Raw genomic sequence first — 14,215 nt, 5'->3', positions numbered from 1 at the left:
AGAGAAGAAACCATGCTATTATCTCGTGGAACTAAACAATGAAAAAGAAAGAAATCTTCATTGGATAATAAACAAAGAAAAAAGAAGAAAAAAAAGGGGAGAAGTAACATGTATTCATGTTTTGAGTATAAAATAAGCCAAGTTGGCTCTCTCTTTCTCTCTCTCTTTTTTTTCTATTTTTCTCTCTCTCTTTCACTTTTTCACTTGAATGAAACTATGAACATTACTGAACTTTTATTACCTCAGAATACTACAGTAGAGCCTTTTATGTTTGATCGTCCTATTCATGATGATGAATTGATGCCATTATGGGAAGCTGCTCTCAAAAGATCAGGCTATGAATTCAAGACTTCAAGCGAAAGAAACTCACTTACAGATGCTTTATTGACAACACAACATCACCAAGTGCCTGTTCATATTAAAGTGATTGGGAGACACATGAATGGTTCTTTTCGATGTCATATTGGCACCAGTAAAGCATCTCGTCCTATTCGATCTACTGAACTGACTCAACAGATGCGTCTTTTGGCTGTCTTTTTCCGTACAGAGAATTCAAAAAGCCAACTCGTCTCACCTGAATTTATCTTTTTCCCTACCTGGTTACTTCACTTGTTTCGCTACACTCAGCATGACACCACACCCGGCAGAACAGACGTTCGTTTTCTCGAGAATGCCAATATGGCTAAAGAAGACCACATTTACCGTCTGAACCATGTGCTCAATACGCTTTTCCGGTTCAATCTGCATCAATTGGATCCCTGTAAACTCAAGTCAGCTATCGAGTTGGCTGATTTCCTGTTTGACCATGCTGGTTTAGACTACCGCAATTTACCTCGACCTATCTTTTTTGGACCCACGCATCAACCAAGTATGTATCCCGCTTTACTCTTGTTACTCCATCAACCCCGACCTACCAAGTTTAAGCCAATGTGTTTTAATTGTAATACGAAACCTGCTTCTAGACGTCGTCTTTGTGTTGCCTGTTACCGGTATCAACTCAAGCATGGTGAACCTAGACCTTTACGTCTGATTGTTGCCAATCGACCTGGTCCTCGTATGACAGAGACAAAAGGGCTGCCTATGGTGTTTTATTCGCCTCGATCACCTAAACCCCAAGACAAGTTCTGTGCCAACTGCAAAGTACGGGAAACACATCAATGGTATCGCAATTTATGTGGTCATGGACATTGGTGTGAAACATGTAAAAGTTATTATTTGCGTCACACAAAAATCAGACCACCCGAGCTCTTTGTGAAGGCTGCCAAACGTAAAGTAGATGTCCGCACCTTGGTTGATTGGAATACATGGTCTTGGGATGATATTCCGCTTGAAACGATTGAAGCTGCTACTGCTGCTATGTTCAATAGTACATCACTTTCAACTTCAAGAAGAAATTCTTATTATTCCTCTAGTTCATCTTCACCTTCTTCTTTATGGTAAAAATAATAATAATAATAACAAGTTTATTGTATGCTTCTATCTATGTATGTATGTATGTGTGTATATTTTTATGCTTCTTTATGCTGTTGATAATAAAATGATGTTTCTTTTTTTTTTTTGAAGATTTTATATATTAAAAAAAGCTAAAAAAAAATTAAAAGATTAATTGAATTTATACAGTGTATATTGGTTATTATAAGGTTGACGATACACAGCATAATAAGAATATAAGGTTACACTCAAGCGTACCACAAATAAATTTATGTTGTGCTATTGACATTGATATATTTAGAAATAAGGGTGACCAGCCTTAAGGTTGTTCCGAGTTGTCAGTGAGAAATAGGAGATCATTCAATTTATCTTTAAAAGACGTTCCAGTCGACGTATGCATAGATTGTGATAAAATGTCTGTGGCCATGTATAATGAAAAGAATGTTGGAGGGATAAATTAAGGGTTTTGGACTTGCCATGTATAGAAAAAAATACGATTCAATTTCATATGAAAAGGAAAAGGGGTTAGTAGCATATAAAAAGAACAAAAGACAAAGGACAATTTCAACCATTATTCCTCTTCTTCTTGTTTATTATGAAATCTTCACTTGTTCTCTTTGTGCTTGGTCTCTTTGTTGCTTCTGTTTCTGCTGCTTGTGACTGTAAACCTACGGAACAAGCCTGTATTGACAAATGTGGTAAGTCATTATGAACTTTAGGTTTTGTGTTCACTATGAATTGTAGTCATGGCAGCCAATAGCTGTATTGTGAAATGTGACAAAGAAGGTGGCAGTGGTTGTCGAGATGCTTGTATTACTTCCAATTGGTAAAAATATTTTTTTCTTTTCTTTTATCATGATGGCTGATAAATGGAGGGGATTTTTTTTTTTTAGGCCATCTTCTATGCAAGCACCCGAAAAAAAAGATATTTTGGCTCCCAATAGTACTCAACCTGTTTCTTCTGCTAGTGCTGGTCCTACATCATCTGTATCAGGTAAAGAAAAAAAAAGACATTGATTTTGATTAGATGACTCACTTTTTTTTCTAGCTCCTAATAGCAGTATCAACAAGCCAAGTGGTAGTCCCAGCATGGCTAAACCCACTGCCTCAAATGTTCCCAAGACAAATATGGATGTCAAGACCAATGGTTCAACACATCCAATAGCTCATTATGGTCTTATTGCTGCTGTTGCTGTAGGAAGTACTGTTTGGATACTTTAATAAATAAATATGATTTTATTATGAAAGAGATGGATCTGTAGACAGTGAATTCATTAAATTCATCATGGCACCTAAAGCATCATGATCAATACCACACTAAGATACATTACCATCTTACCTATACTTGGTGATCTATGTCTTTCTTCTGAATGTAATAAATACGACTGATCCAATATATCCAAGTTGGGTGAACCAAAGTCAAACCCACTTGCCAAGTGATTTGAGTCCAAGGGTTGCAATGTTGGCATCCCTGCTGTCATTTGTGAGAACACATCATCTGTCCAAACACTCTCTTGAGGGTCTGGATTCCATCGCTGGTGTTGTTCGATGGTTTCTTTGGCTGTGATGTCTGGCAAACCCTTCAATCTTCTCCAGGTATTTGTCCTAGTCACATCATAATTAATTGCCAAATACCAAAACTCGGTAAAGAATTCAGGCGGCAATTCCCAACTGGCACTCATGGTAGGATCACCCCCATGATACAATGCACCATTGAGCAACAAGGCAAAACAACGGTCATAGTCCATCAAGTCTCTAAAGATAATCATTCGGTCTCTCATATGCGGAGTGGGTATCAAGTCAATACGTGGGTCATGAGGAATAGCCAGCTGTAAGATGGTAGGCTGTAAGCGTGCTGCGGATTTGCCAATGTTGGATAAAGTGGATTGAAGTCTGAGTTGAAGTCGAAGGCGTTGAATAGCACTGATACTGGAAGGATTGGGTCCTTCTTCTTCAGTAGGTGTAGGGTCTATCTGTTCTTCTTTGACTGAATGATCTGTCTCTGAAGAAGTAAGACTAGGATGTCTTTGGTGGGGTGTATCCTGTTCCATGTCTTCTTCTCTCCGGTCATATCCTTCTCTTTCTTCTTCGTCTTCTTCTTCTTCTTGTTGTTGTTGTTCATCATCGTCATCTTGTATATCTGTATTTGAGAAATGTGCTGCCATCGTAGGTTTTAAATGAATATTGTTTCTTGTATATGCATTCACATACGCCTCAATCGCATGTGGCGTTGTCTTGGCCATCTCACTCAATGCTTCTTCTGTCAAATAAGGTGAATGGGTCGGTATGTGAATATTATGATGGAGGCAGACAAATTGAAGTGTCAGCACAACGCCCTTTAAATACCAATTTTCTGCACGAAAGGCGTCCATTTTTGCTTTGGTTTGATTGAGTTCTTTCAGGGCATGGTTGCGTTGGTCTCTAAGTTGTTTGATAGTACCCTCCAGGTCTTTTAGGTGGCGTTCTTTGCGTTCACGAAATGCGCGTTGAGCTGCTCGGTTTTGTGCTTTACGTAATGCAGGTGAGGCAGGATTGGGTTTTCTACCGGGCTTCTTGCGGATCTTGATAGGTTGACCTTGGTCATCAACTTGAGGTGGTTGTTGTGGTGGTGTTATGAGTGGAATGCTACTGACATAGATCGCACCTAATAAGTTGGTGTTGAACATGTTTTGACTATTCGCATAATGCGGGTGTTGAATAAATGATGGTTGTTCTTCTGAAGACATAGGAGAATTAAAGAAGAAGAAGAAGGAAGAAGGAAGAGTGAGAAAAAATCTGATTAAAATTATAAACCAAAGGAAAGAGGAGGGGACACGGGATTTGTGGAGTCAAAGTTGATCGCACGTGAAAAACAGTATAAAATGCCTCTTTTCTTTTCTTTTTTTTTTCTTTTTACTCTTTTTCTTCCATTTAATGACTATAGACACAATGCTCATTAAGCAATGAAATAGCGAACTATCCTTACAGTGACTTACAAGACAAGGGAAGATCATAAGCGTATGTTACACATAGTCAAAGAAACAGTTTTGCCGAACGGGAAACTAATTCTTCCAAAAGAAACTTCTGAATTCTAGAGTTGAATTTCATTACTTTTTTATTTTCATGCAGCGTATGATGAGATTCATAGGCAAGTAAGGCATGACATCAAATATAATCTAACAACTACTCATAGATATTGGAGTAAACATGACAGACCCTATGTTCAGGGGTATATATCGAGGCAAACAAGCTCATGCAGGTAAACTAAAAAAACACACACACACACACATAAAGTCATTAAGCATCTTAGATGACTTTGGATTGATTCTTCAGCGTGCTCGTGATGCAGGTGTTGAAAAGATCTTTATTACAGGCACCAATTTGGAAGAGTCAAAAGAGGCCATCGAGCTGACAGAGCAACATCCAGGTAAAACAAAGATGGATATGATAACAGGCTGATTCATCTAGACTTTTTGTACTCGACTGTCGGGTGTCATCCCACGCGTTGCTCTGAATTTGAAAGCTATCCAGATGGCCCTCAAGCTTATTTTGACGCGTTACTTCAACTTGCTACATCAAAACGCGTCATTGCCATTGGTGAATGTGGGCTTGATTATGATCGTATTCAGTTCTGTGATAAAGAGACACAAAAAAAGTACTTTTTGAGACAGTTTGAATTAGCAGAGAAGACAGGTTTGCCCATGTTCTTGCATAATCGCAATACAGGGGATGATTTCTATCAAATGATTCAACAAAACCGACACCGATTCACTCAAGGTGTAGTTCATTCCTTTACTGGGCCTATAGAAGAAATGCAAAAACTCGTTGAGCTTGGTTTGTATATCGGTGTCAATGGATGCTCACTCAAGACACAAGCCAATCTTGATGTCGTCAAGGCCATTCCAGAAGATCGTTTGATGATCGAGACAGATGCACCTTGGTGTGACATTCGACCCACACATGCCTCTTATGCTTATCTGGATCCCAAGGACGTACCTGCTGCTAAAAAGAAAGAAAAGTTTGAGATGGGAACCATGGTCAAATCACGCAATGAACCAGCTACCATTAGCCTAGTACTGACTGTAGTAGCTGCCATCCGTAACCAAGATCCCAAAGAACTCTCTGAGATCATTTGGCATAATACATGCAATGTGTTCAAATAAAGCGTTTATTTAAAGATAAAGACCTTCAGGTGTGCCTTCACTCTTTCTATACAAGACCTTCTCCTTTGCTTTACGGAAATCATCAGCCACTACCTTCATACGACGTTCACGCAAGGCCATCAGACCAGCTTCTGTACAAATAGCCTTAATATCAGCACCCGATAAATCATCCTTGGACATCACAAATTCTTCCAAATCAACATCATCAGCCAAAGTCATCCTTGAGGTATGAATATTGAAGATTCTACGCTTTGTCTTGACATCAGGTAAAGGAAATTCAATCTTTCTGTCAATACGACCAGGACGAATCAAGGCAGGATCTAAACTATCAATCTTGTTGGTGGCCATAATGACTTTGACATCGCCTCTTGAATCAAAACCATCCAGTTGATTTAACAATTCCAACATGGTACGCTGAATTTCACGCTCACCACCTGAAGTGGAATCATAACGCTTTGTACCAACAGCGTCAATTTCATCAATAAACACAATAGCAGGTGCATTCTCTTCAGCAACACGGAACAATTCACGCACCAGTTTAGGACCATCACCCAAGTATTTCTGAATCAGTTCAGAACCCACAATTCTTAAGAAAGTGGCACTGGTCTGGTTAGCCACAGCCTTGGCCAACAAGGTTTTACCCGTACCAGGCACACCATACAAGATCACACCCTTGGGTGGTTTAATACCCATTTCTTCATAGAGTTCAGGATGTGTCAAGGGCAGTTCGACTGCTTCTTTGATTTCTTGTACTTGTTGTTCAAGACCACCAATATCTGCATAGGATTCTGTGGGTGCCTTTTCGAGTTTCATGACGCTGACCATAGGATCTGTATCGTCTGCCAACACACCTACAACAGACATGGTCTTATGGTGCAACAACACACTACAGCCAGGTTCTAATAAATCTTTATCAACAAAACTCATGACAGAGACATAGTATTCAGGGCCTGTAGCTGAAGATACAATGACATGGTCATCATCAATGATTTCTTCCAAAGAACCGACCGTCATAGGTGAACCACGTAAATCATCAACACGGGTACGTTCCTCTTGGTCGCGTTCTTCTTGAGGCTTTAAGCGTTCTTGATTTTGTACAAATTCTTCTTCTAGTAACAAATAATCTTTGATACGTTCCATCTTTAACATCTTGAGACGACAACGGGTGGTAGGAAAGACTAGTTTGGGTTAATGAGACATTGAGTTGATGTGCTTATTTTTCTTTACCTTGAGGTAGTTTAGCCGTGGTATCGGGTCCTCTCTTCTTCTTTTTACCAACGCGTGTAGGGACAGGAGGCTCCCACTTTTTCTTCTTATCCTTATCCTGCAAATAAATGAGCAATGTGTGCATTTATATGCATTTCACTTACCTTGTCTTTTTTGTCATTGCCTCTTGGCATACCAGATTGAGAATTACCCTATAAGAAATAAGTTATCATTGTTGTGTTCATCATGCTCTATACCATTTTGAATGTATATATAAACTAACAAGAAAAAGAAAATGAATGCGCGTACACGTTTGCCTTTCTTTTTTTTTTTGGGTCACGTAATAGGTTAAAGTACGTCAGCTTCGTGACTCGATTTATACGGACATTGAAATCAATTGCCTGAACAATCCATATTTGGCAACTCTTTTTTTTCATGTAAGCTTCACTTTTCATCAAGTGCATCATGAACTTATACTGTATAGGGCACCCAAAAAACTTACCAAGCGTCCGCTTTTTGGAAGAAGAGTAAGAGAAAAGCATAGTATGACTTGTTTTATTCACCTTGCTCTATAGACAAACAGTGTATCCGATAGTGAATCTGAATATGAAGGACCACTTAATCTATTGACAGCCAAAAAGCCTTTTAAGAATAAAATGACAAAGACAGCAAAAAAGACAAAGAATCTAAAACAGATCTTGACGATGGAACGCGAACAACAATATGCTCTTGATGTACCTACTTGTAAGTAGACTCATGTTATTTGCTCTGCCTCACTCTTGTTAGATGAAAACATTGAATGTCCACCTTCTATTTTACCTCAAAAGAAGTATTGTGATATTACGGGTTTGGAAGCTAAATACACAGATCCCAAAACTGGTTTGCGATACCATAATGCAGAAATCTATCAATTCATTCGTACATTAGGCGTACCTAATGTGCAAGCTTATTTAGGTAGTCGTAATGCTGCTGTTGTATTGAAATAAAGCTTGTTTTATTTATTTAAAGATGACTTGCATGTCTTCTTCATCAGAGTCACTCATATCATACCCTGCCATACTTTGATCAATCAAGTCGCGCATGTCATCCTGTCGACCCACAACATAATCAGCTGCAGAACTATTGGCCTTATTCTTGAGACGTGGATCTGCTCCTTTATCTAATAAGGCACTGACCATGGCTACAGCTACTTCTGGATCATCTTCGTATTGAACTGCTAAATGAAGTGGTGTATTGCCTTCTTTTTTATTACGTGCATTCACTTGAATACCAGGCTGTTCAAGTAAAAGTTCAAGGCATGTAAGGGAGCCAAAACGCGCTCTAAGACTGCTTCAGTCGTGTCTGTATTTTGTTCTACTTACGCGTAATGAAGGGCTGTATCTCCTAAAGGATCTGCATAGTTAATATCATAATCTTGTTCTTTCAAGATGTCTTGAAGCATCTCGTCTTGATCATTTCTACAGGCTGCTAATAAGAGATCGTCTTCAATGAGGTATGAGTATAACAAGTAGACCAGCTATTGACTTACTGTCTGTTGTTCCTTGATCCATCATGAAATAAAATAAAATAATAATAATAAAAGTATATAAATCAAGGCTTTATTAGAATTTCGATTTTGTTCTATTTCTACTCTTTCTCTTCTTTTTCTTTTTGTTTGTGCTGTTTGCAGTGGAAGAAGAAGGTGTTGAACAGTTATTGTTGTCAGCATCAGTAGAACTTTGTTCTTTTTTCTGCTGCTGTTCTTCTTCTTCTTCTTCATCTAATTCTATCACTTCTACTTCTGTTGGAGAAGAAGTAGCCACCTTTGTTTCTACTGGATTCTCAAGCTCAATGATTTGAGTATCTATCTCTCTAGACTTTGTGTTCTCTTCGTCTGTTGAATGGTCATTTAAAGTATCATTTTCATCATGAAGTTGTTTTTGCCACATTTCATAGTAAATACCGCCTATTCAATATAGATGAGTGACCTATGATTCTATTAAATAACAACTTACCTTGGCCTTGTTGAGTTGCTTTCTTGATCAGTTCTTCATGACTTCCAGATTCAACCACTTTACCATCCTTGATACTAGTCTGAATGAGTATACCAAATAAATGTTTATATCTCTGCTTACACTAAAATCAAGTCTGCATTGACAATAGTAGATAAACGATGAGCAATGACAAGTGTGGTGCGATCCTTAGTCATATCAGACAATGCTTGTTGAATATGTCTTTCTGTTGTACTAGAATAAAAATGAACTTAGAAAAGATAGTAGTAGTAGGACTTACGTATCCAATGCACTTGTAGCCTCGTCTAATAAAATAATAGGAGGATTCTTTAGAATGGTTCTTGCAATAGCCACACGTTGCTATAATCATGGTCAGGAGATGCATGGGAGACGGTTGAGACTTTACCTTTTCACCACCACTTAGACGAAGACCACGCTCACCCACCTTTGTATCATAACCTAATAAAGAATAGACGTGAGTATTTATCATACAAACACTTCTTGTTTACCATCAGGGAATGTCTCAATCTTATCATGAATTTGAGCTGCTTTGGCTGCACGTTTGATTTGACTGTCTTCTGCATTGACATCACCATATTGAATATTGTAGTAAATCGTATCGTTAAACAAGACAGTATCTTGAGGCACAACACCAATGTTCTTTCTCAAAGACAACTGAGTGACTTGTCGAATATCTTGACCATCAATAAAGACACGGCCAGCATCAGGATCATAGAAACGGAACAAGAGGCGCAAAATAGTGGATTTACCACCACCTGAAGGACCTACAAGAGCCACAGTAGCACCTTTAGGAATCGTAAAAGAGACACCATCAAGGGCTGTTTGACGACCATCATAAGAGAAAGTGACATTATCTAGAGGCTTGTGAGCAATGTGTCTATCCAACTGAACTTACCAAACACAACATGGCCTTCAGTCACCACTAATTCTTCTGCATCAGGCGCATCTTGAACTGTCTGAACTTGGTCAAGCAACTCCAACATTTTCTCCATATCAATAAAGTTGGACTGAATCATTCGATAATAAGTGCCAAACCAATGCAAAGGCGTATAGAGTTGCATCATGTACATGTTAAAAGCAACAAAATCACCTGCACTCAAATCACCACTGGAGACTTCATAAGCAAACAACAAACAGCCACTCAAAAGGCCACCTGTGATAATCGCATTTTGAGCCAAGTTCAAAACATTCAAGGATACAGAACTCTTCCAGTCTGCTTCTTGGTATTCGAGAATAGCGTCTTTGTAGCGATTGATCTCAAAGTTTTCTGCATTGTAGTATTTGACTGTCTCGAAATTCAATAAGGAATCTACGGCTTTGGTACGAGCATAATTGTCTAGTTCAATCATACGTCGACGGTATTTGGTACGCCATTCAGTTACAGCAACAGTCACGTACATGTACATAGCCATGGTCAAGAAGACAATCAGACCAAACGAAGGAGCATAGACATAGGTCGTAAAGAACGAAATCAAGATAATATTGGCCCAGACAGGGAATATTTGAAACAAGATTTGGTTCAACAAACTCACCACTGAACTTGTGCCTCGGTCCATCACACGCAATACTTCGCCTGTCTTACGACTGATATGGAATCCCAAGGATAAACTATGCAAATGGCTAAAGGTTTTCAAAGAGATTTCTCTTGTGGTGTATTGACCAATAGGAATCCAAAGCCAATTTTGGAGTGCTTGAAGAAGGCCCGACTAAATTAAATAAGAAAAAAAAATTCTACTTTCTTAAACACTTACACCTCCTTGAAGGAATTTAAGCCCAATATAGAACAAGATGGGGATCCAAGGGAATTGTCCTTCTTTCAAGTTATCTACAATTTGACCAATTTGACGAGGAGCTAACAAATTGACAATAAAGCCAAAGATCATAATGACAAAACATAGTACGACATAGAGTTGCAACTTAAGGTTATGATGAGGCCAAATAAAAGGTAACAATTTTTTCATTTTCTCCATAAATCCACTAAAAGGACTAGGTTCATTATTAGTCTTGGTACCGTAATTTTCTTGTTGTTGTTGTCCTAAAAGAGGTGAAGCTTCATCGAGTGTGTTATGATTGGTACTGAATAAATGAGCAATGGATAAAAGAACGATAATGACTTCCACAATGTATCGGACGATGAATATGCCCAATAAGAAATGATCATAAAGAGTGAATTCAGTACCTATAGAAATTCGTCAATTTCTTCTTTCATTTCATGATCTCAGCTACCTGGTTCTGGTCTTGTTATGCCCATGATCCATAACCAACCTACGACTGTGTCACTTGCCACAGCTAATACCCAAAAGAGATATTGTGTCCAATACCATTTCCCATAATGTTGTGTTTCATCAGCCAATGTAAATAAGCTCAATGCCCATGCTAGCCATGAAATACCGGTATAAAAAGCCAAGACGGATGATGTCCAATAGTGCTCAAGAATAGCCCTAGTGACAATGACAGCTGCATCGGCAATCCATGTGATGGCCACAATAAAGCACAAACATACCAGAAACTTGGAAAAAGCTGTCAAATGTCGATGCAGAGTGACTGTGTTGTTGAAATGGTGGTTGTTCAAGTAACGAGGTATGCCAAACACCAAGAGTGTTGTAAGTAAAATAGTAGGTCCAATCACAAAAGGTGTGGACCAAGTGAATTGATCCACGGAATAAAATGGTGGAAATAAGGTAGATTTATTTACCATTTTAAACTATGTACAGAACGTAGTATGTACGATGTATACTTATATACACGAATATGAAAAGAGATATGCAAAAAGAAGGAAAAAACTAAGAAAAAAAAGGAGAAAAAAAAAGATTTTATACGAAAAGACTACCGGAGATTCAACTCGATAAAGTCCGTTTCATCACGTCATGTTAAAGGTTTAAAGGAATCACAGGCCAGAGTACAACATGCTCTTGATCCAAACAGCTTTTTAAGTAAGCTGAATTGAGTAAGTCTTGTTGCATTCTTATTTTACTTGGTTGAATTGGTCTCGGTTGTGTTAATACTAAGGTTGTTGCAGGTGCTTCTACACCTCCTTTGCTGAAATGAATAGTAGATTCATCATAGATCCAGTTCTCAGTGTCTTCTTTTTCCTCTTCTTCTTGCTTTGAACGCTCTAATTCGCGTTCTCTTTGATAGGCTGCTGAGAAATCAAGAATATCTTTGACTTCTTGAGAGAGTTCCTGATTGTCTTGATCTAGATCATGGTATTGATCTTGCTGTTGTTCATCATAATATACATGATCAACTGTATTGTATTCAGGTGCTGGTTGTTGAAAGAGTATAGATTGCCAGTATTGCTGTTGTTCTGGACCAAAGTGTTTTTGATGAAAGTCGCCAAAACCCAAACGGTTCATGATAAAGAAGAAGAAAAAATGATATTTCGGATAATATGATGACAGCAATTTAATTAAGTGCGTAAAGTGGTGAATATGACGATTGTCTTTGACAATGAATCAGATGCACTATAACTATATTTCATAACACAACTTAAGCTGAAAGGGTCCAAGTATAGTCGTATCCACTAAATGAAGTGTATTCAAACAGTAAAATAGGGACAAAGATTTATTCAATTGAATATATGTAATGTTCAGGAGCAACAATTTCAATAAGCCCTGTATTCTGTTTTTTTATGCTCATCCATTCGAAAGTACAAAGGGTAAACCTGAGGTAGCTTTGAATGAGAGTTTTTAAACTTTATAGCATCCCAATGGATATTGCCTATGTTTTGAAGGTGAATGGGTGCTGGCTTTTCGTGTGTTTTTTAGGTAGATTTATGAGCAAGAAAGTGTATGGTTGACTCAGTGATCATGAGTTTGATGGGTCAGGATACGTACGAACTGGATGACAATAGGCGTCAGTAACAGTTTGTGCACACTCAAGACTAGTAAACCAGCCGTTCATACCAGCATTTCTGTGCTTCGTTTCTTCCTTTTGACTAGTATCTAGCGACTTGTCTTCTTCAACAACATCATTTTCTTCTTCTCCTTGCTCAAAAGCTTCGTCACATTCTCTGATCTAGTCAGGAGCCCTGTCGATACCTTTGGTTATGAGGTGCTTCATATCATTGACATCCAATCCTAGTGCATTTCTGTAGGCTTCTTCGTTCTCATTTAATGCAAGAAACATTTCTTTTTTTTTTGAAAAAAAAATTAGATAAAAAGACTGCTTACTGTATAAACTGTAAGCAGCAGCTCTAAAACCGCCTCTTGGGTCGAAAGTCTCGACAATATCTTCAACAGCAATACTGGGATGCAACCCAAACTTAAAATTGACTATGTCAAGGCCTATTCTGCGACTTCGCTTGTTACGCAGAAGATCAGAATGACTTTTATCATCTCTTGTTTCTGTGCCCCTTTTTCTTTTTACTGACTTTGTTCTTTCTTCTTCTTTAATCTCAATGATTAGATCTTCACTGATGTCATCAATTTCAAACTGACCGTGCTTACCTGTACCTAGCTTCTTTAAACAATAATCTTCAGCATCTTCAAAGTCTTGCTTTTGCTATTGAAGTACGTTAATAATTTTCTTTTGTCCCCCCCCCTTCTCTTTTGAAAAGTGCATTACCTTTTTCAAGCGCTAAATATTTTCTTCTAAGGCTTGATCTGTCAAAGTCTTTTTTCAAGGAGAAGTATCTAGAAACAGCCGAAGGACAGCCAGGATACTTGGCTTCATCAGCCTTTGGTAGTTGTAACTATGGTCGATCCGCAGACTCTTGTTCGTATCAATTACTCGTATGTGACATATTTGTCTTCATATCTTCTGAAGGCACTTTTCAAGCGTTGTGACATACATCATCCATTGTTTTGTTTTATAGACCTTTATGGTTCAGCTGCCAAACGTGTGACTATCTATACCTCGACTAACCACCAGCGAAGAGAAATGTCATCTAGAATGAGGGGATGACTGCATAGCTTGTGACAGTAAGAGATGCTAAAAACAATGCATTTTTTTGCAGTAACAAAGGTCGTCTGTCGCTTTTAGAATTTCTCTGTGCTTTTCAACACGTAAGAGACAACGATAACAGACTCTGCTTACAAGTTTCTTTTTAAATCTTTTTGAAAAAAGAAAAGAGACGAGCTTCGGAAAAATAGATTGTCTATGTTTTATGAACATCAAGTGTCTTATCATATCTTTCTCTTTTGAGTCTTGCCTATCAAATAGTGTCCAAATAAATACCTACTTGCTAGCCAATATCCACTGAAGAGAGCCTCTTTTGTACTGATTATAGTATACATTGCACTTTGAGCGCATATTTGAAGCAAATGTTCAAATCAGGTCGCCTTTTTCGTCTTAGTAACCTCGTTTTCTTTTTATTGGAAGTGTCTGGAGATGGTTTTGTCTAATTTCAGTTGGATCGGACCTCCGTGGATCCCCATGGTTAAAAAAATAAATTTCACCTGACAGCCAAGCCAATGGTACCAT

General features: G+C 38.3%; 9 protein-coding genes across 9 annotated transcripts; 4 read left to right on the top strand and 5 right to left on the bottom strand.

The window, feature by feature from the left end:
• Positions 1 to 678: 678 nt before the first annotated feature.
• Positions 679 to 1,440, top strand: B0P05DRAFT_480242 (uncharacterized protein; the record flags this gene model as incomplete). Its single annotated transcript, XM_051575116.1, has 1 exon — positions 679 to 1,440. One exon carries the CDS (start codon positions 679 to 681, stop codon positions 1,438 to 1,440), a length of 762 nt encoding a protein of 253 aa, XP_051429932.1.
• Positions 1,441 to 1,964: 524 nt separating this feature from the next.
• On the top strand, positions 1,965 to 2,653 carry B0P05DRAFT_562871 (uncharacterized protein; the record flags this gene model as incomplete). Its single annotated transcript, XM_051580647.1, has 4 exons — positions 1,965 to 2,129; positions 2,176 to 2,257; positions 2,325 to 2,425; positions 2,480 to 2,653. The coding sequence occupies exons 1-4, from the start codon at positions 2,027 to 2,029 to the stop codon at positions 2,650 to 2,652; spliced, it is 459 nt and encodes a 152-aa protein (XP_051429931.1). The 5' UTR covers positions 1,965 to 2,026.
• Positions 2,654 to 2,670: 17 nt separating this feature from the next.
• Positions 2,671 to 4,097, bottom strand: B0P05DRAFT_480162 (uncharacterized protein; the record flags this gene model as incomplete). Its single annotated transcript, XM_051575110.1, has 2 exons — positions 2,671 to 2,723; positions 2,771 to 4,097. The coding sequence occupies 2 exons, from the start codon at positions 4,095 to 4,097 to the stop codon at positions 2,671 to 2,673; spliced, it is 1,380 nt and encodes a 459-aa protein (XP_051429930.1).
• Positions 4,098 to 4,310: 213 nt separating this feature from the next.
• Positions 4,311 to 5,591, top strand: B0P05DRAFT_562868 (uncharacterized protein). Its single transcript, XM_051580646.1, has 5 exons — positions 4,311 to 4,428; positions 4,489 to 4,558; positions 4,604 to 4,669; positions 4,721 to 4,837; positions 4,879 to 5,591. The coding sequence occupies exons 2-5, from the start codon at positions 4,534 to 4,536 to the stop codon at positions 5,571 to 5,573; spliced, it is 903 nt and encodes a 300-aa protein (XP_051429929.1). The 5' UTR covers positions 4,311 to 4,428; positions 4,489 to 4,533; the 3' UTR covers positions 5,574 to 5,591.
• On the bottom strand, positions 5,583 to 6,924 carry B0P05DRAFT_480236 (26S proteasome subunit P45; the record flags this gene model as incomplete). The annotated part of the gene is made up of 2 exons (XM_051575115.1): positions 5,583 to 6,751; positions 6,801 to 6,924. The coding sequence occupies 2 exons, from the start codon at positions 6,922 to 6,924 to the stop codon at positions 5,583 to 5,585; spliced, it is 1,293 nt and encodes a 430-aa protein (XP_051429928.1).
• A 292-nt stretch (positions 6,925 to 7,216) lies between these two features.
• B0P05DRAFT_518698 (INO80 complex subunit C) lies at positions 7,217 to 7,765 on the top strand (the record flags this gene model as incomplete). The annotated part of the gene is made up of 3 exons (XM_051575727.1): positions 7,217 to 7,306; positions 7,355 to 7,523; positions 7,566 to 7,765. The coding sequence occupies exons 2-3, from the start codon at positions 7,436 to 7,438 to the stop codon at positions 7,763 to 7,765; spliced, it is 288 nt and encodes a 95-aa protein (XP_051429927.1). The 5' UTR covers positions 7,217 to 7,306; positions 7,355 to 7,435.
• Positions 7,760 to 8,347, bottom strand: B0P05DRAFT_562859 (ankyrin repeat-containing domain protein). The gene is made up of 3 exons (XM_051580645.1): positions 8,308 to 8,347; positions 8,141 to 8,261; positions 7,760 to 8,099 (listed from the first exon to the last, which is right to left on the bottom strand). The coding sequence occupies exons 1-3, from the start codon at positions 8,330 to 8,332 to the stop codon at positions 7,778 to 7,780; spliced, it is 468 nt and encodes a 155-aa protein (XP_051429926.1). The 5' UTR covers positions 8,333 to 8,347; the 3' UTR covers positions 7,760 to 7,777.
• An 8-nt stretch (positions 8,348 to 8,355) lies between these two features.
• B0P05DRAFT_562857 (uncharacterized protein) lies at positions 8,356 to 11,555 on the bottom strand. The gene is made up of 9 exons (XM_051580644.1): positions 11,018 to 11,555; positions 10,543 to 10,970; positions 9,687 to 10,497; positions 9,280 to 9,645; positions 9,177 to 9,229; positions 9,051 to 9,130; positions 8,894 to 9,004; positions 8,774 to 8,847; positions 8,356 to 8,724 (listed from the first exon to the last, which is right to left on the bottom strand). The coding sequence occupies exons 1-9, from the start codon at positions 11,487 to 11,489 to the stop codon at positions 8,381 to 8,383; spliced, it is 2,739 nt and encodes a 912-aa protein (XP_051429925.1). The 5' UTR covers positions 11,490 to 11,555; the 3' UTR covers positions 8,356 to 8,380.
• On the bottom strand, positions 11,556 to 12,168 carry B0P05DRAFT_562855 (uncharacterized protein). The gene has a single exon (XM_051580643.1). It carries the CDS (start codon positions 12,145 to 12,147, stop codon positions 11,662 to 11,664), a length of 486 nt encoding a protein of 161 aa, XP_051429924.1. The 5' UTR covers positions 12,148 to 12,168; the 3' UTR covers positions 11,556 to 11,661.
• Between the last annotated feature and the right edge of the window lie 2,047 nt (positions 12,169 to 14,215).

Source organism: Gilbertella persicaria (genome assembly GCF_025201335.1).
Source record: "Gilbertella persicaria strain CBS 190.32 chromosome Unknown B0P05scaffold_66, whole genome shotgun sequence".
NCBI classification, from domain to species: Eukaryota; Fungi; Mucoromycota; class Mucoromycetes; order Mucorales; family Choanephoraceae; genus Gilbertella; species Gilbertella persicaria.
Note: the sequence above shows the minus strand (reverse complement) of the source record. Positions and strands in the feature narration are given on the sequence as shown.

Bases quoted from the DNA above. Each gene is read 5' to 3' on its own strand.
- B0P05DRAFT_562868 (XM_051580646.1), top strand. From the start codon at position 4,534: ATGCAGCGTATGATGAGATTCATAG. The intron at 4,559-4,603 runs GCAAGTAAGGCA...AACTACTCATAG, and splicing joins GCGTATGATGAGATTCATAG to ATATTGGAGTAAACATGACA. The intron at 4,670-4,720 runs GTAAACTAAAAA...TAAGCATCTTAG, and splicing joins AGGCAAACAAGCTCATGCAG to ATGACTTTGGATTGATTCTT.
- B0P05DRAFT_562859 (XM_051580645.1), bottom strand. From the start codon at position 8,332: ATGATGGATCAAGGAACAACAGACA. The intron at 8,262-8,307 runs GTAAGTCAATAG...ACCTCATTGAAG, and splicing joins GGATCAAGGAACAACAGACA to ACGATCTCTTATTAGCAGCC. The intron at 8,100-8,140 runs GTAAGTAGAACA...AAGCAGTCTTAG, and splicing joins GATACAGCCCTTCATTACGC to AGCGCGTTTTGGCTCCCTTA.
- B0P05DRAFT_562857 (XM_051580644.1), bottom strand. From the start codon at position 11,489: ATGGTAAATAAATCTACCTTATTTCCACCATTTTATTCCGTGGATCAA. The intron at 10,971-11,017 runs GTAGCTGAGATC...GAATTTCTATAG, and splicing joins CATAACAAGACCAGAACCAG to GTACTGAATTCACTCTTTAT. The intron at 9,131-9,176 runs GTAAAGTCTCAA...CCATGATTATAG, and splicing joins GTCTAAGTGGTGGTGAAAAG to CAACGTGTGGCTATTGCAAG.
- B0P05DRAFT_562855 (XM_051580643.1), bottom strand. From the start codon at position 12,147: ATGAACCGTTTGGGTTTTGGCGACTTTCATCAAAAACACTTTGGTCCA.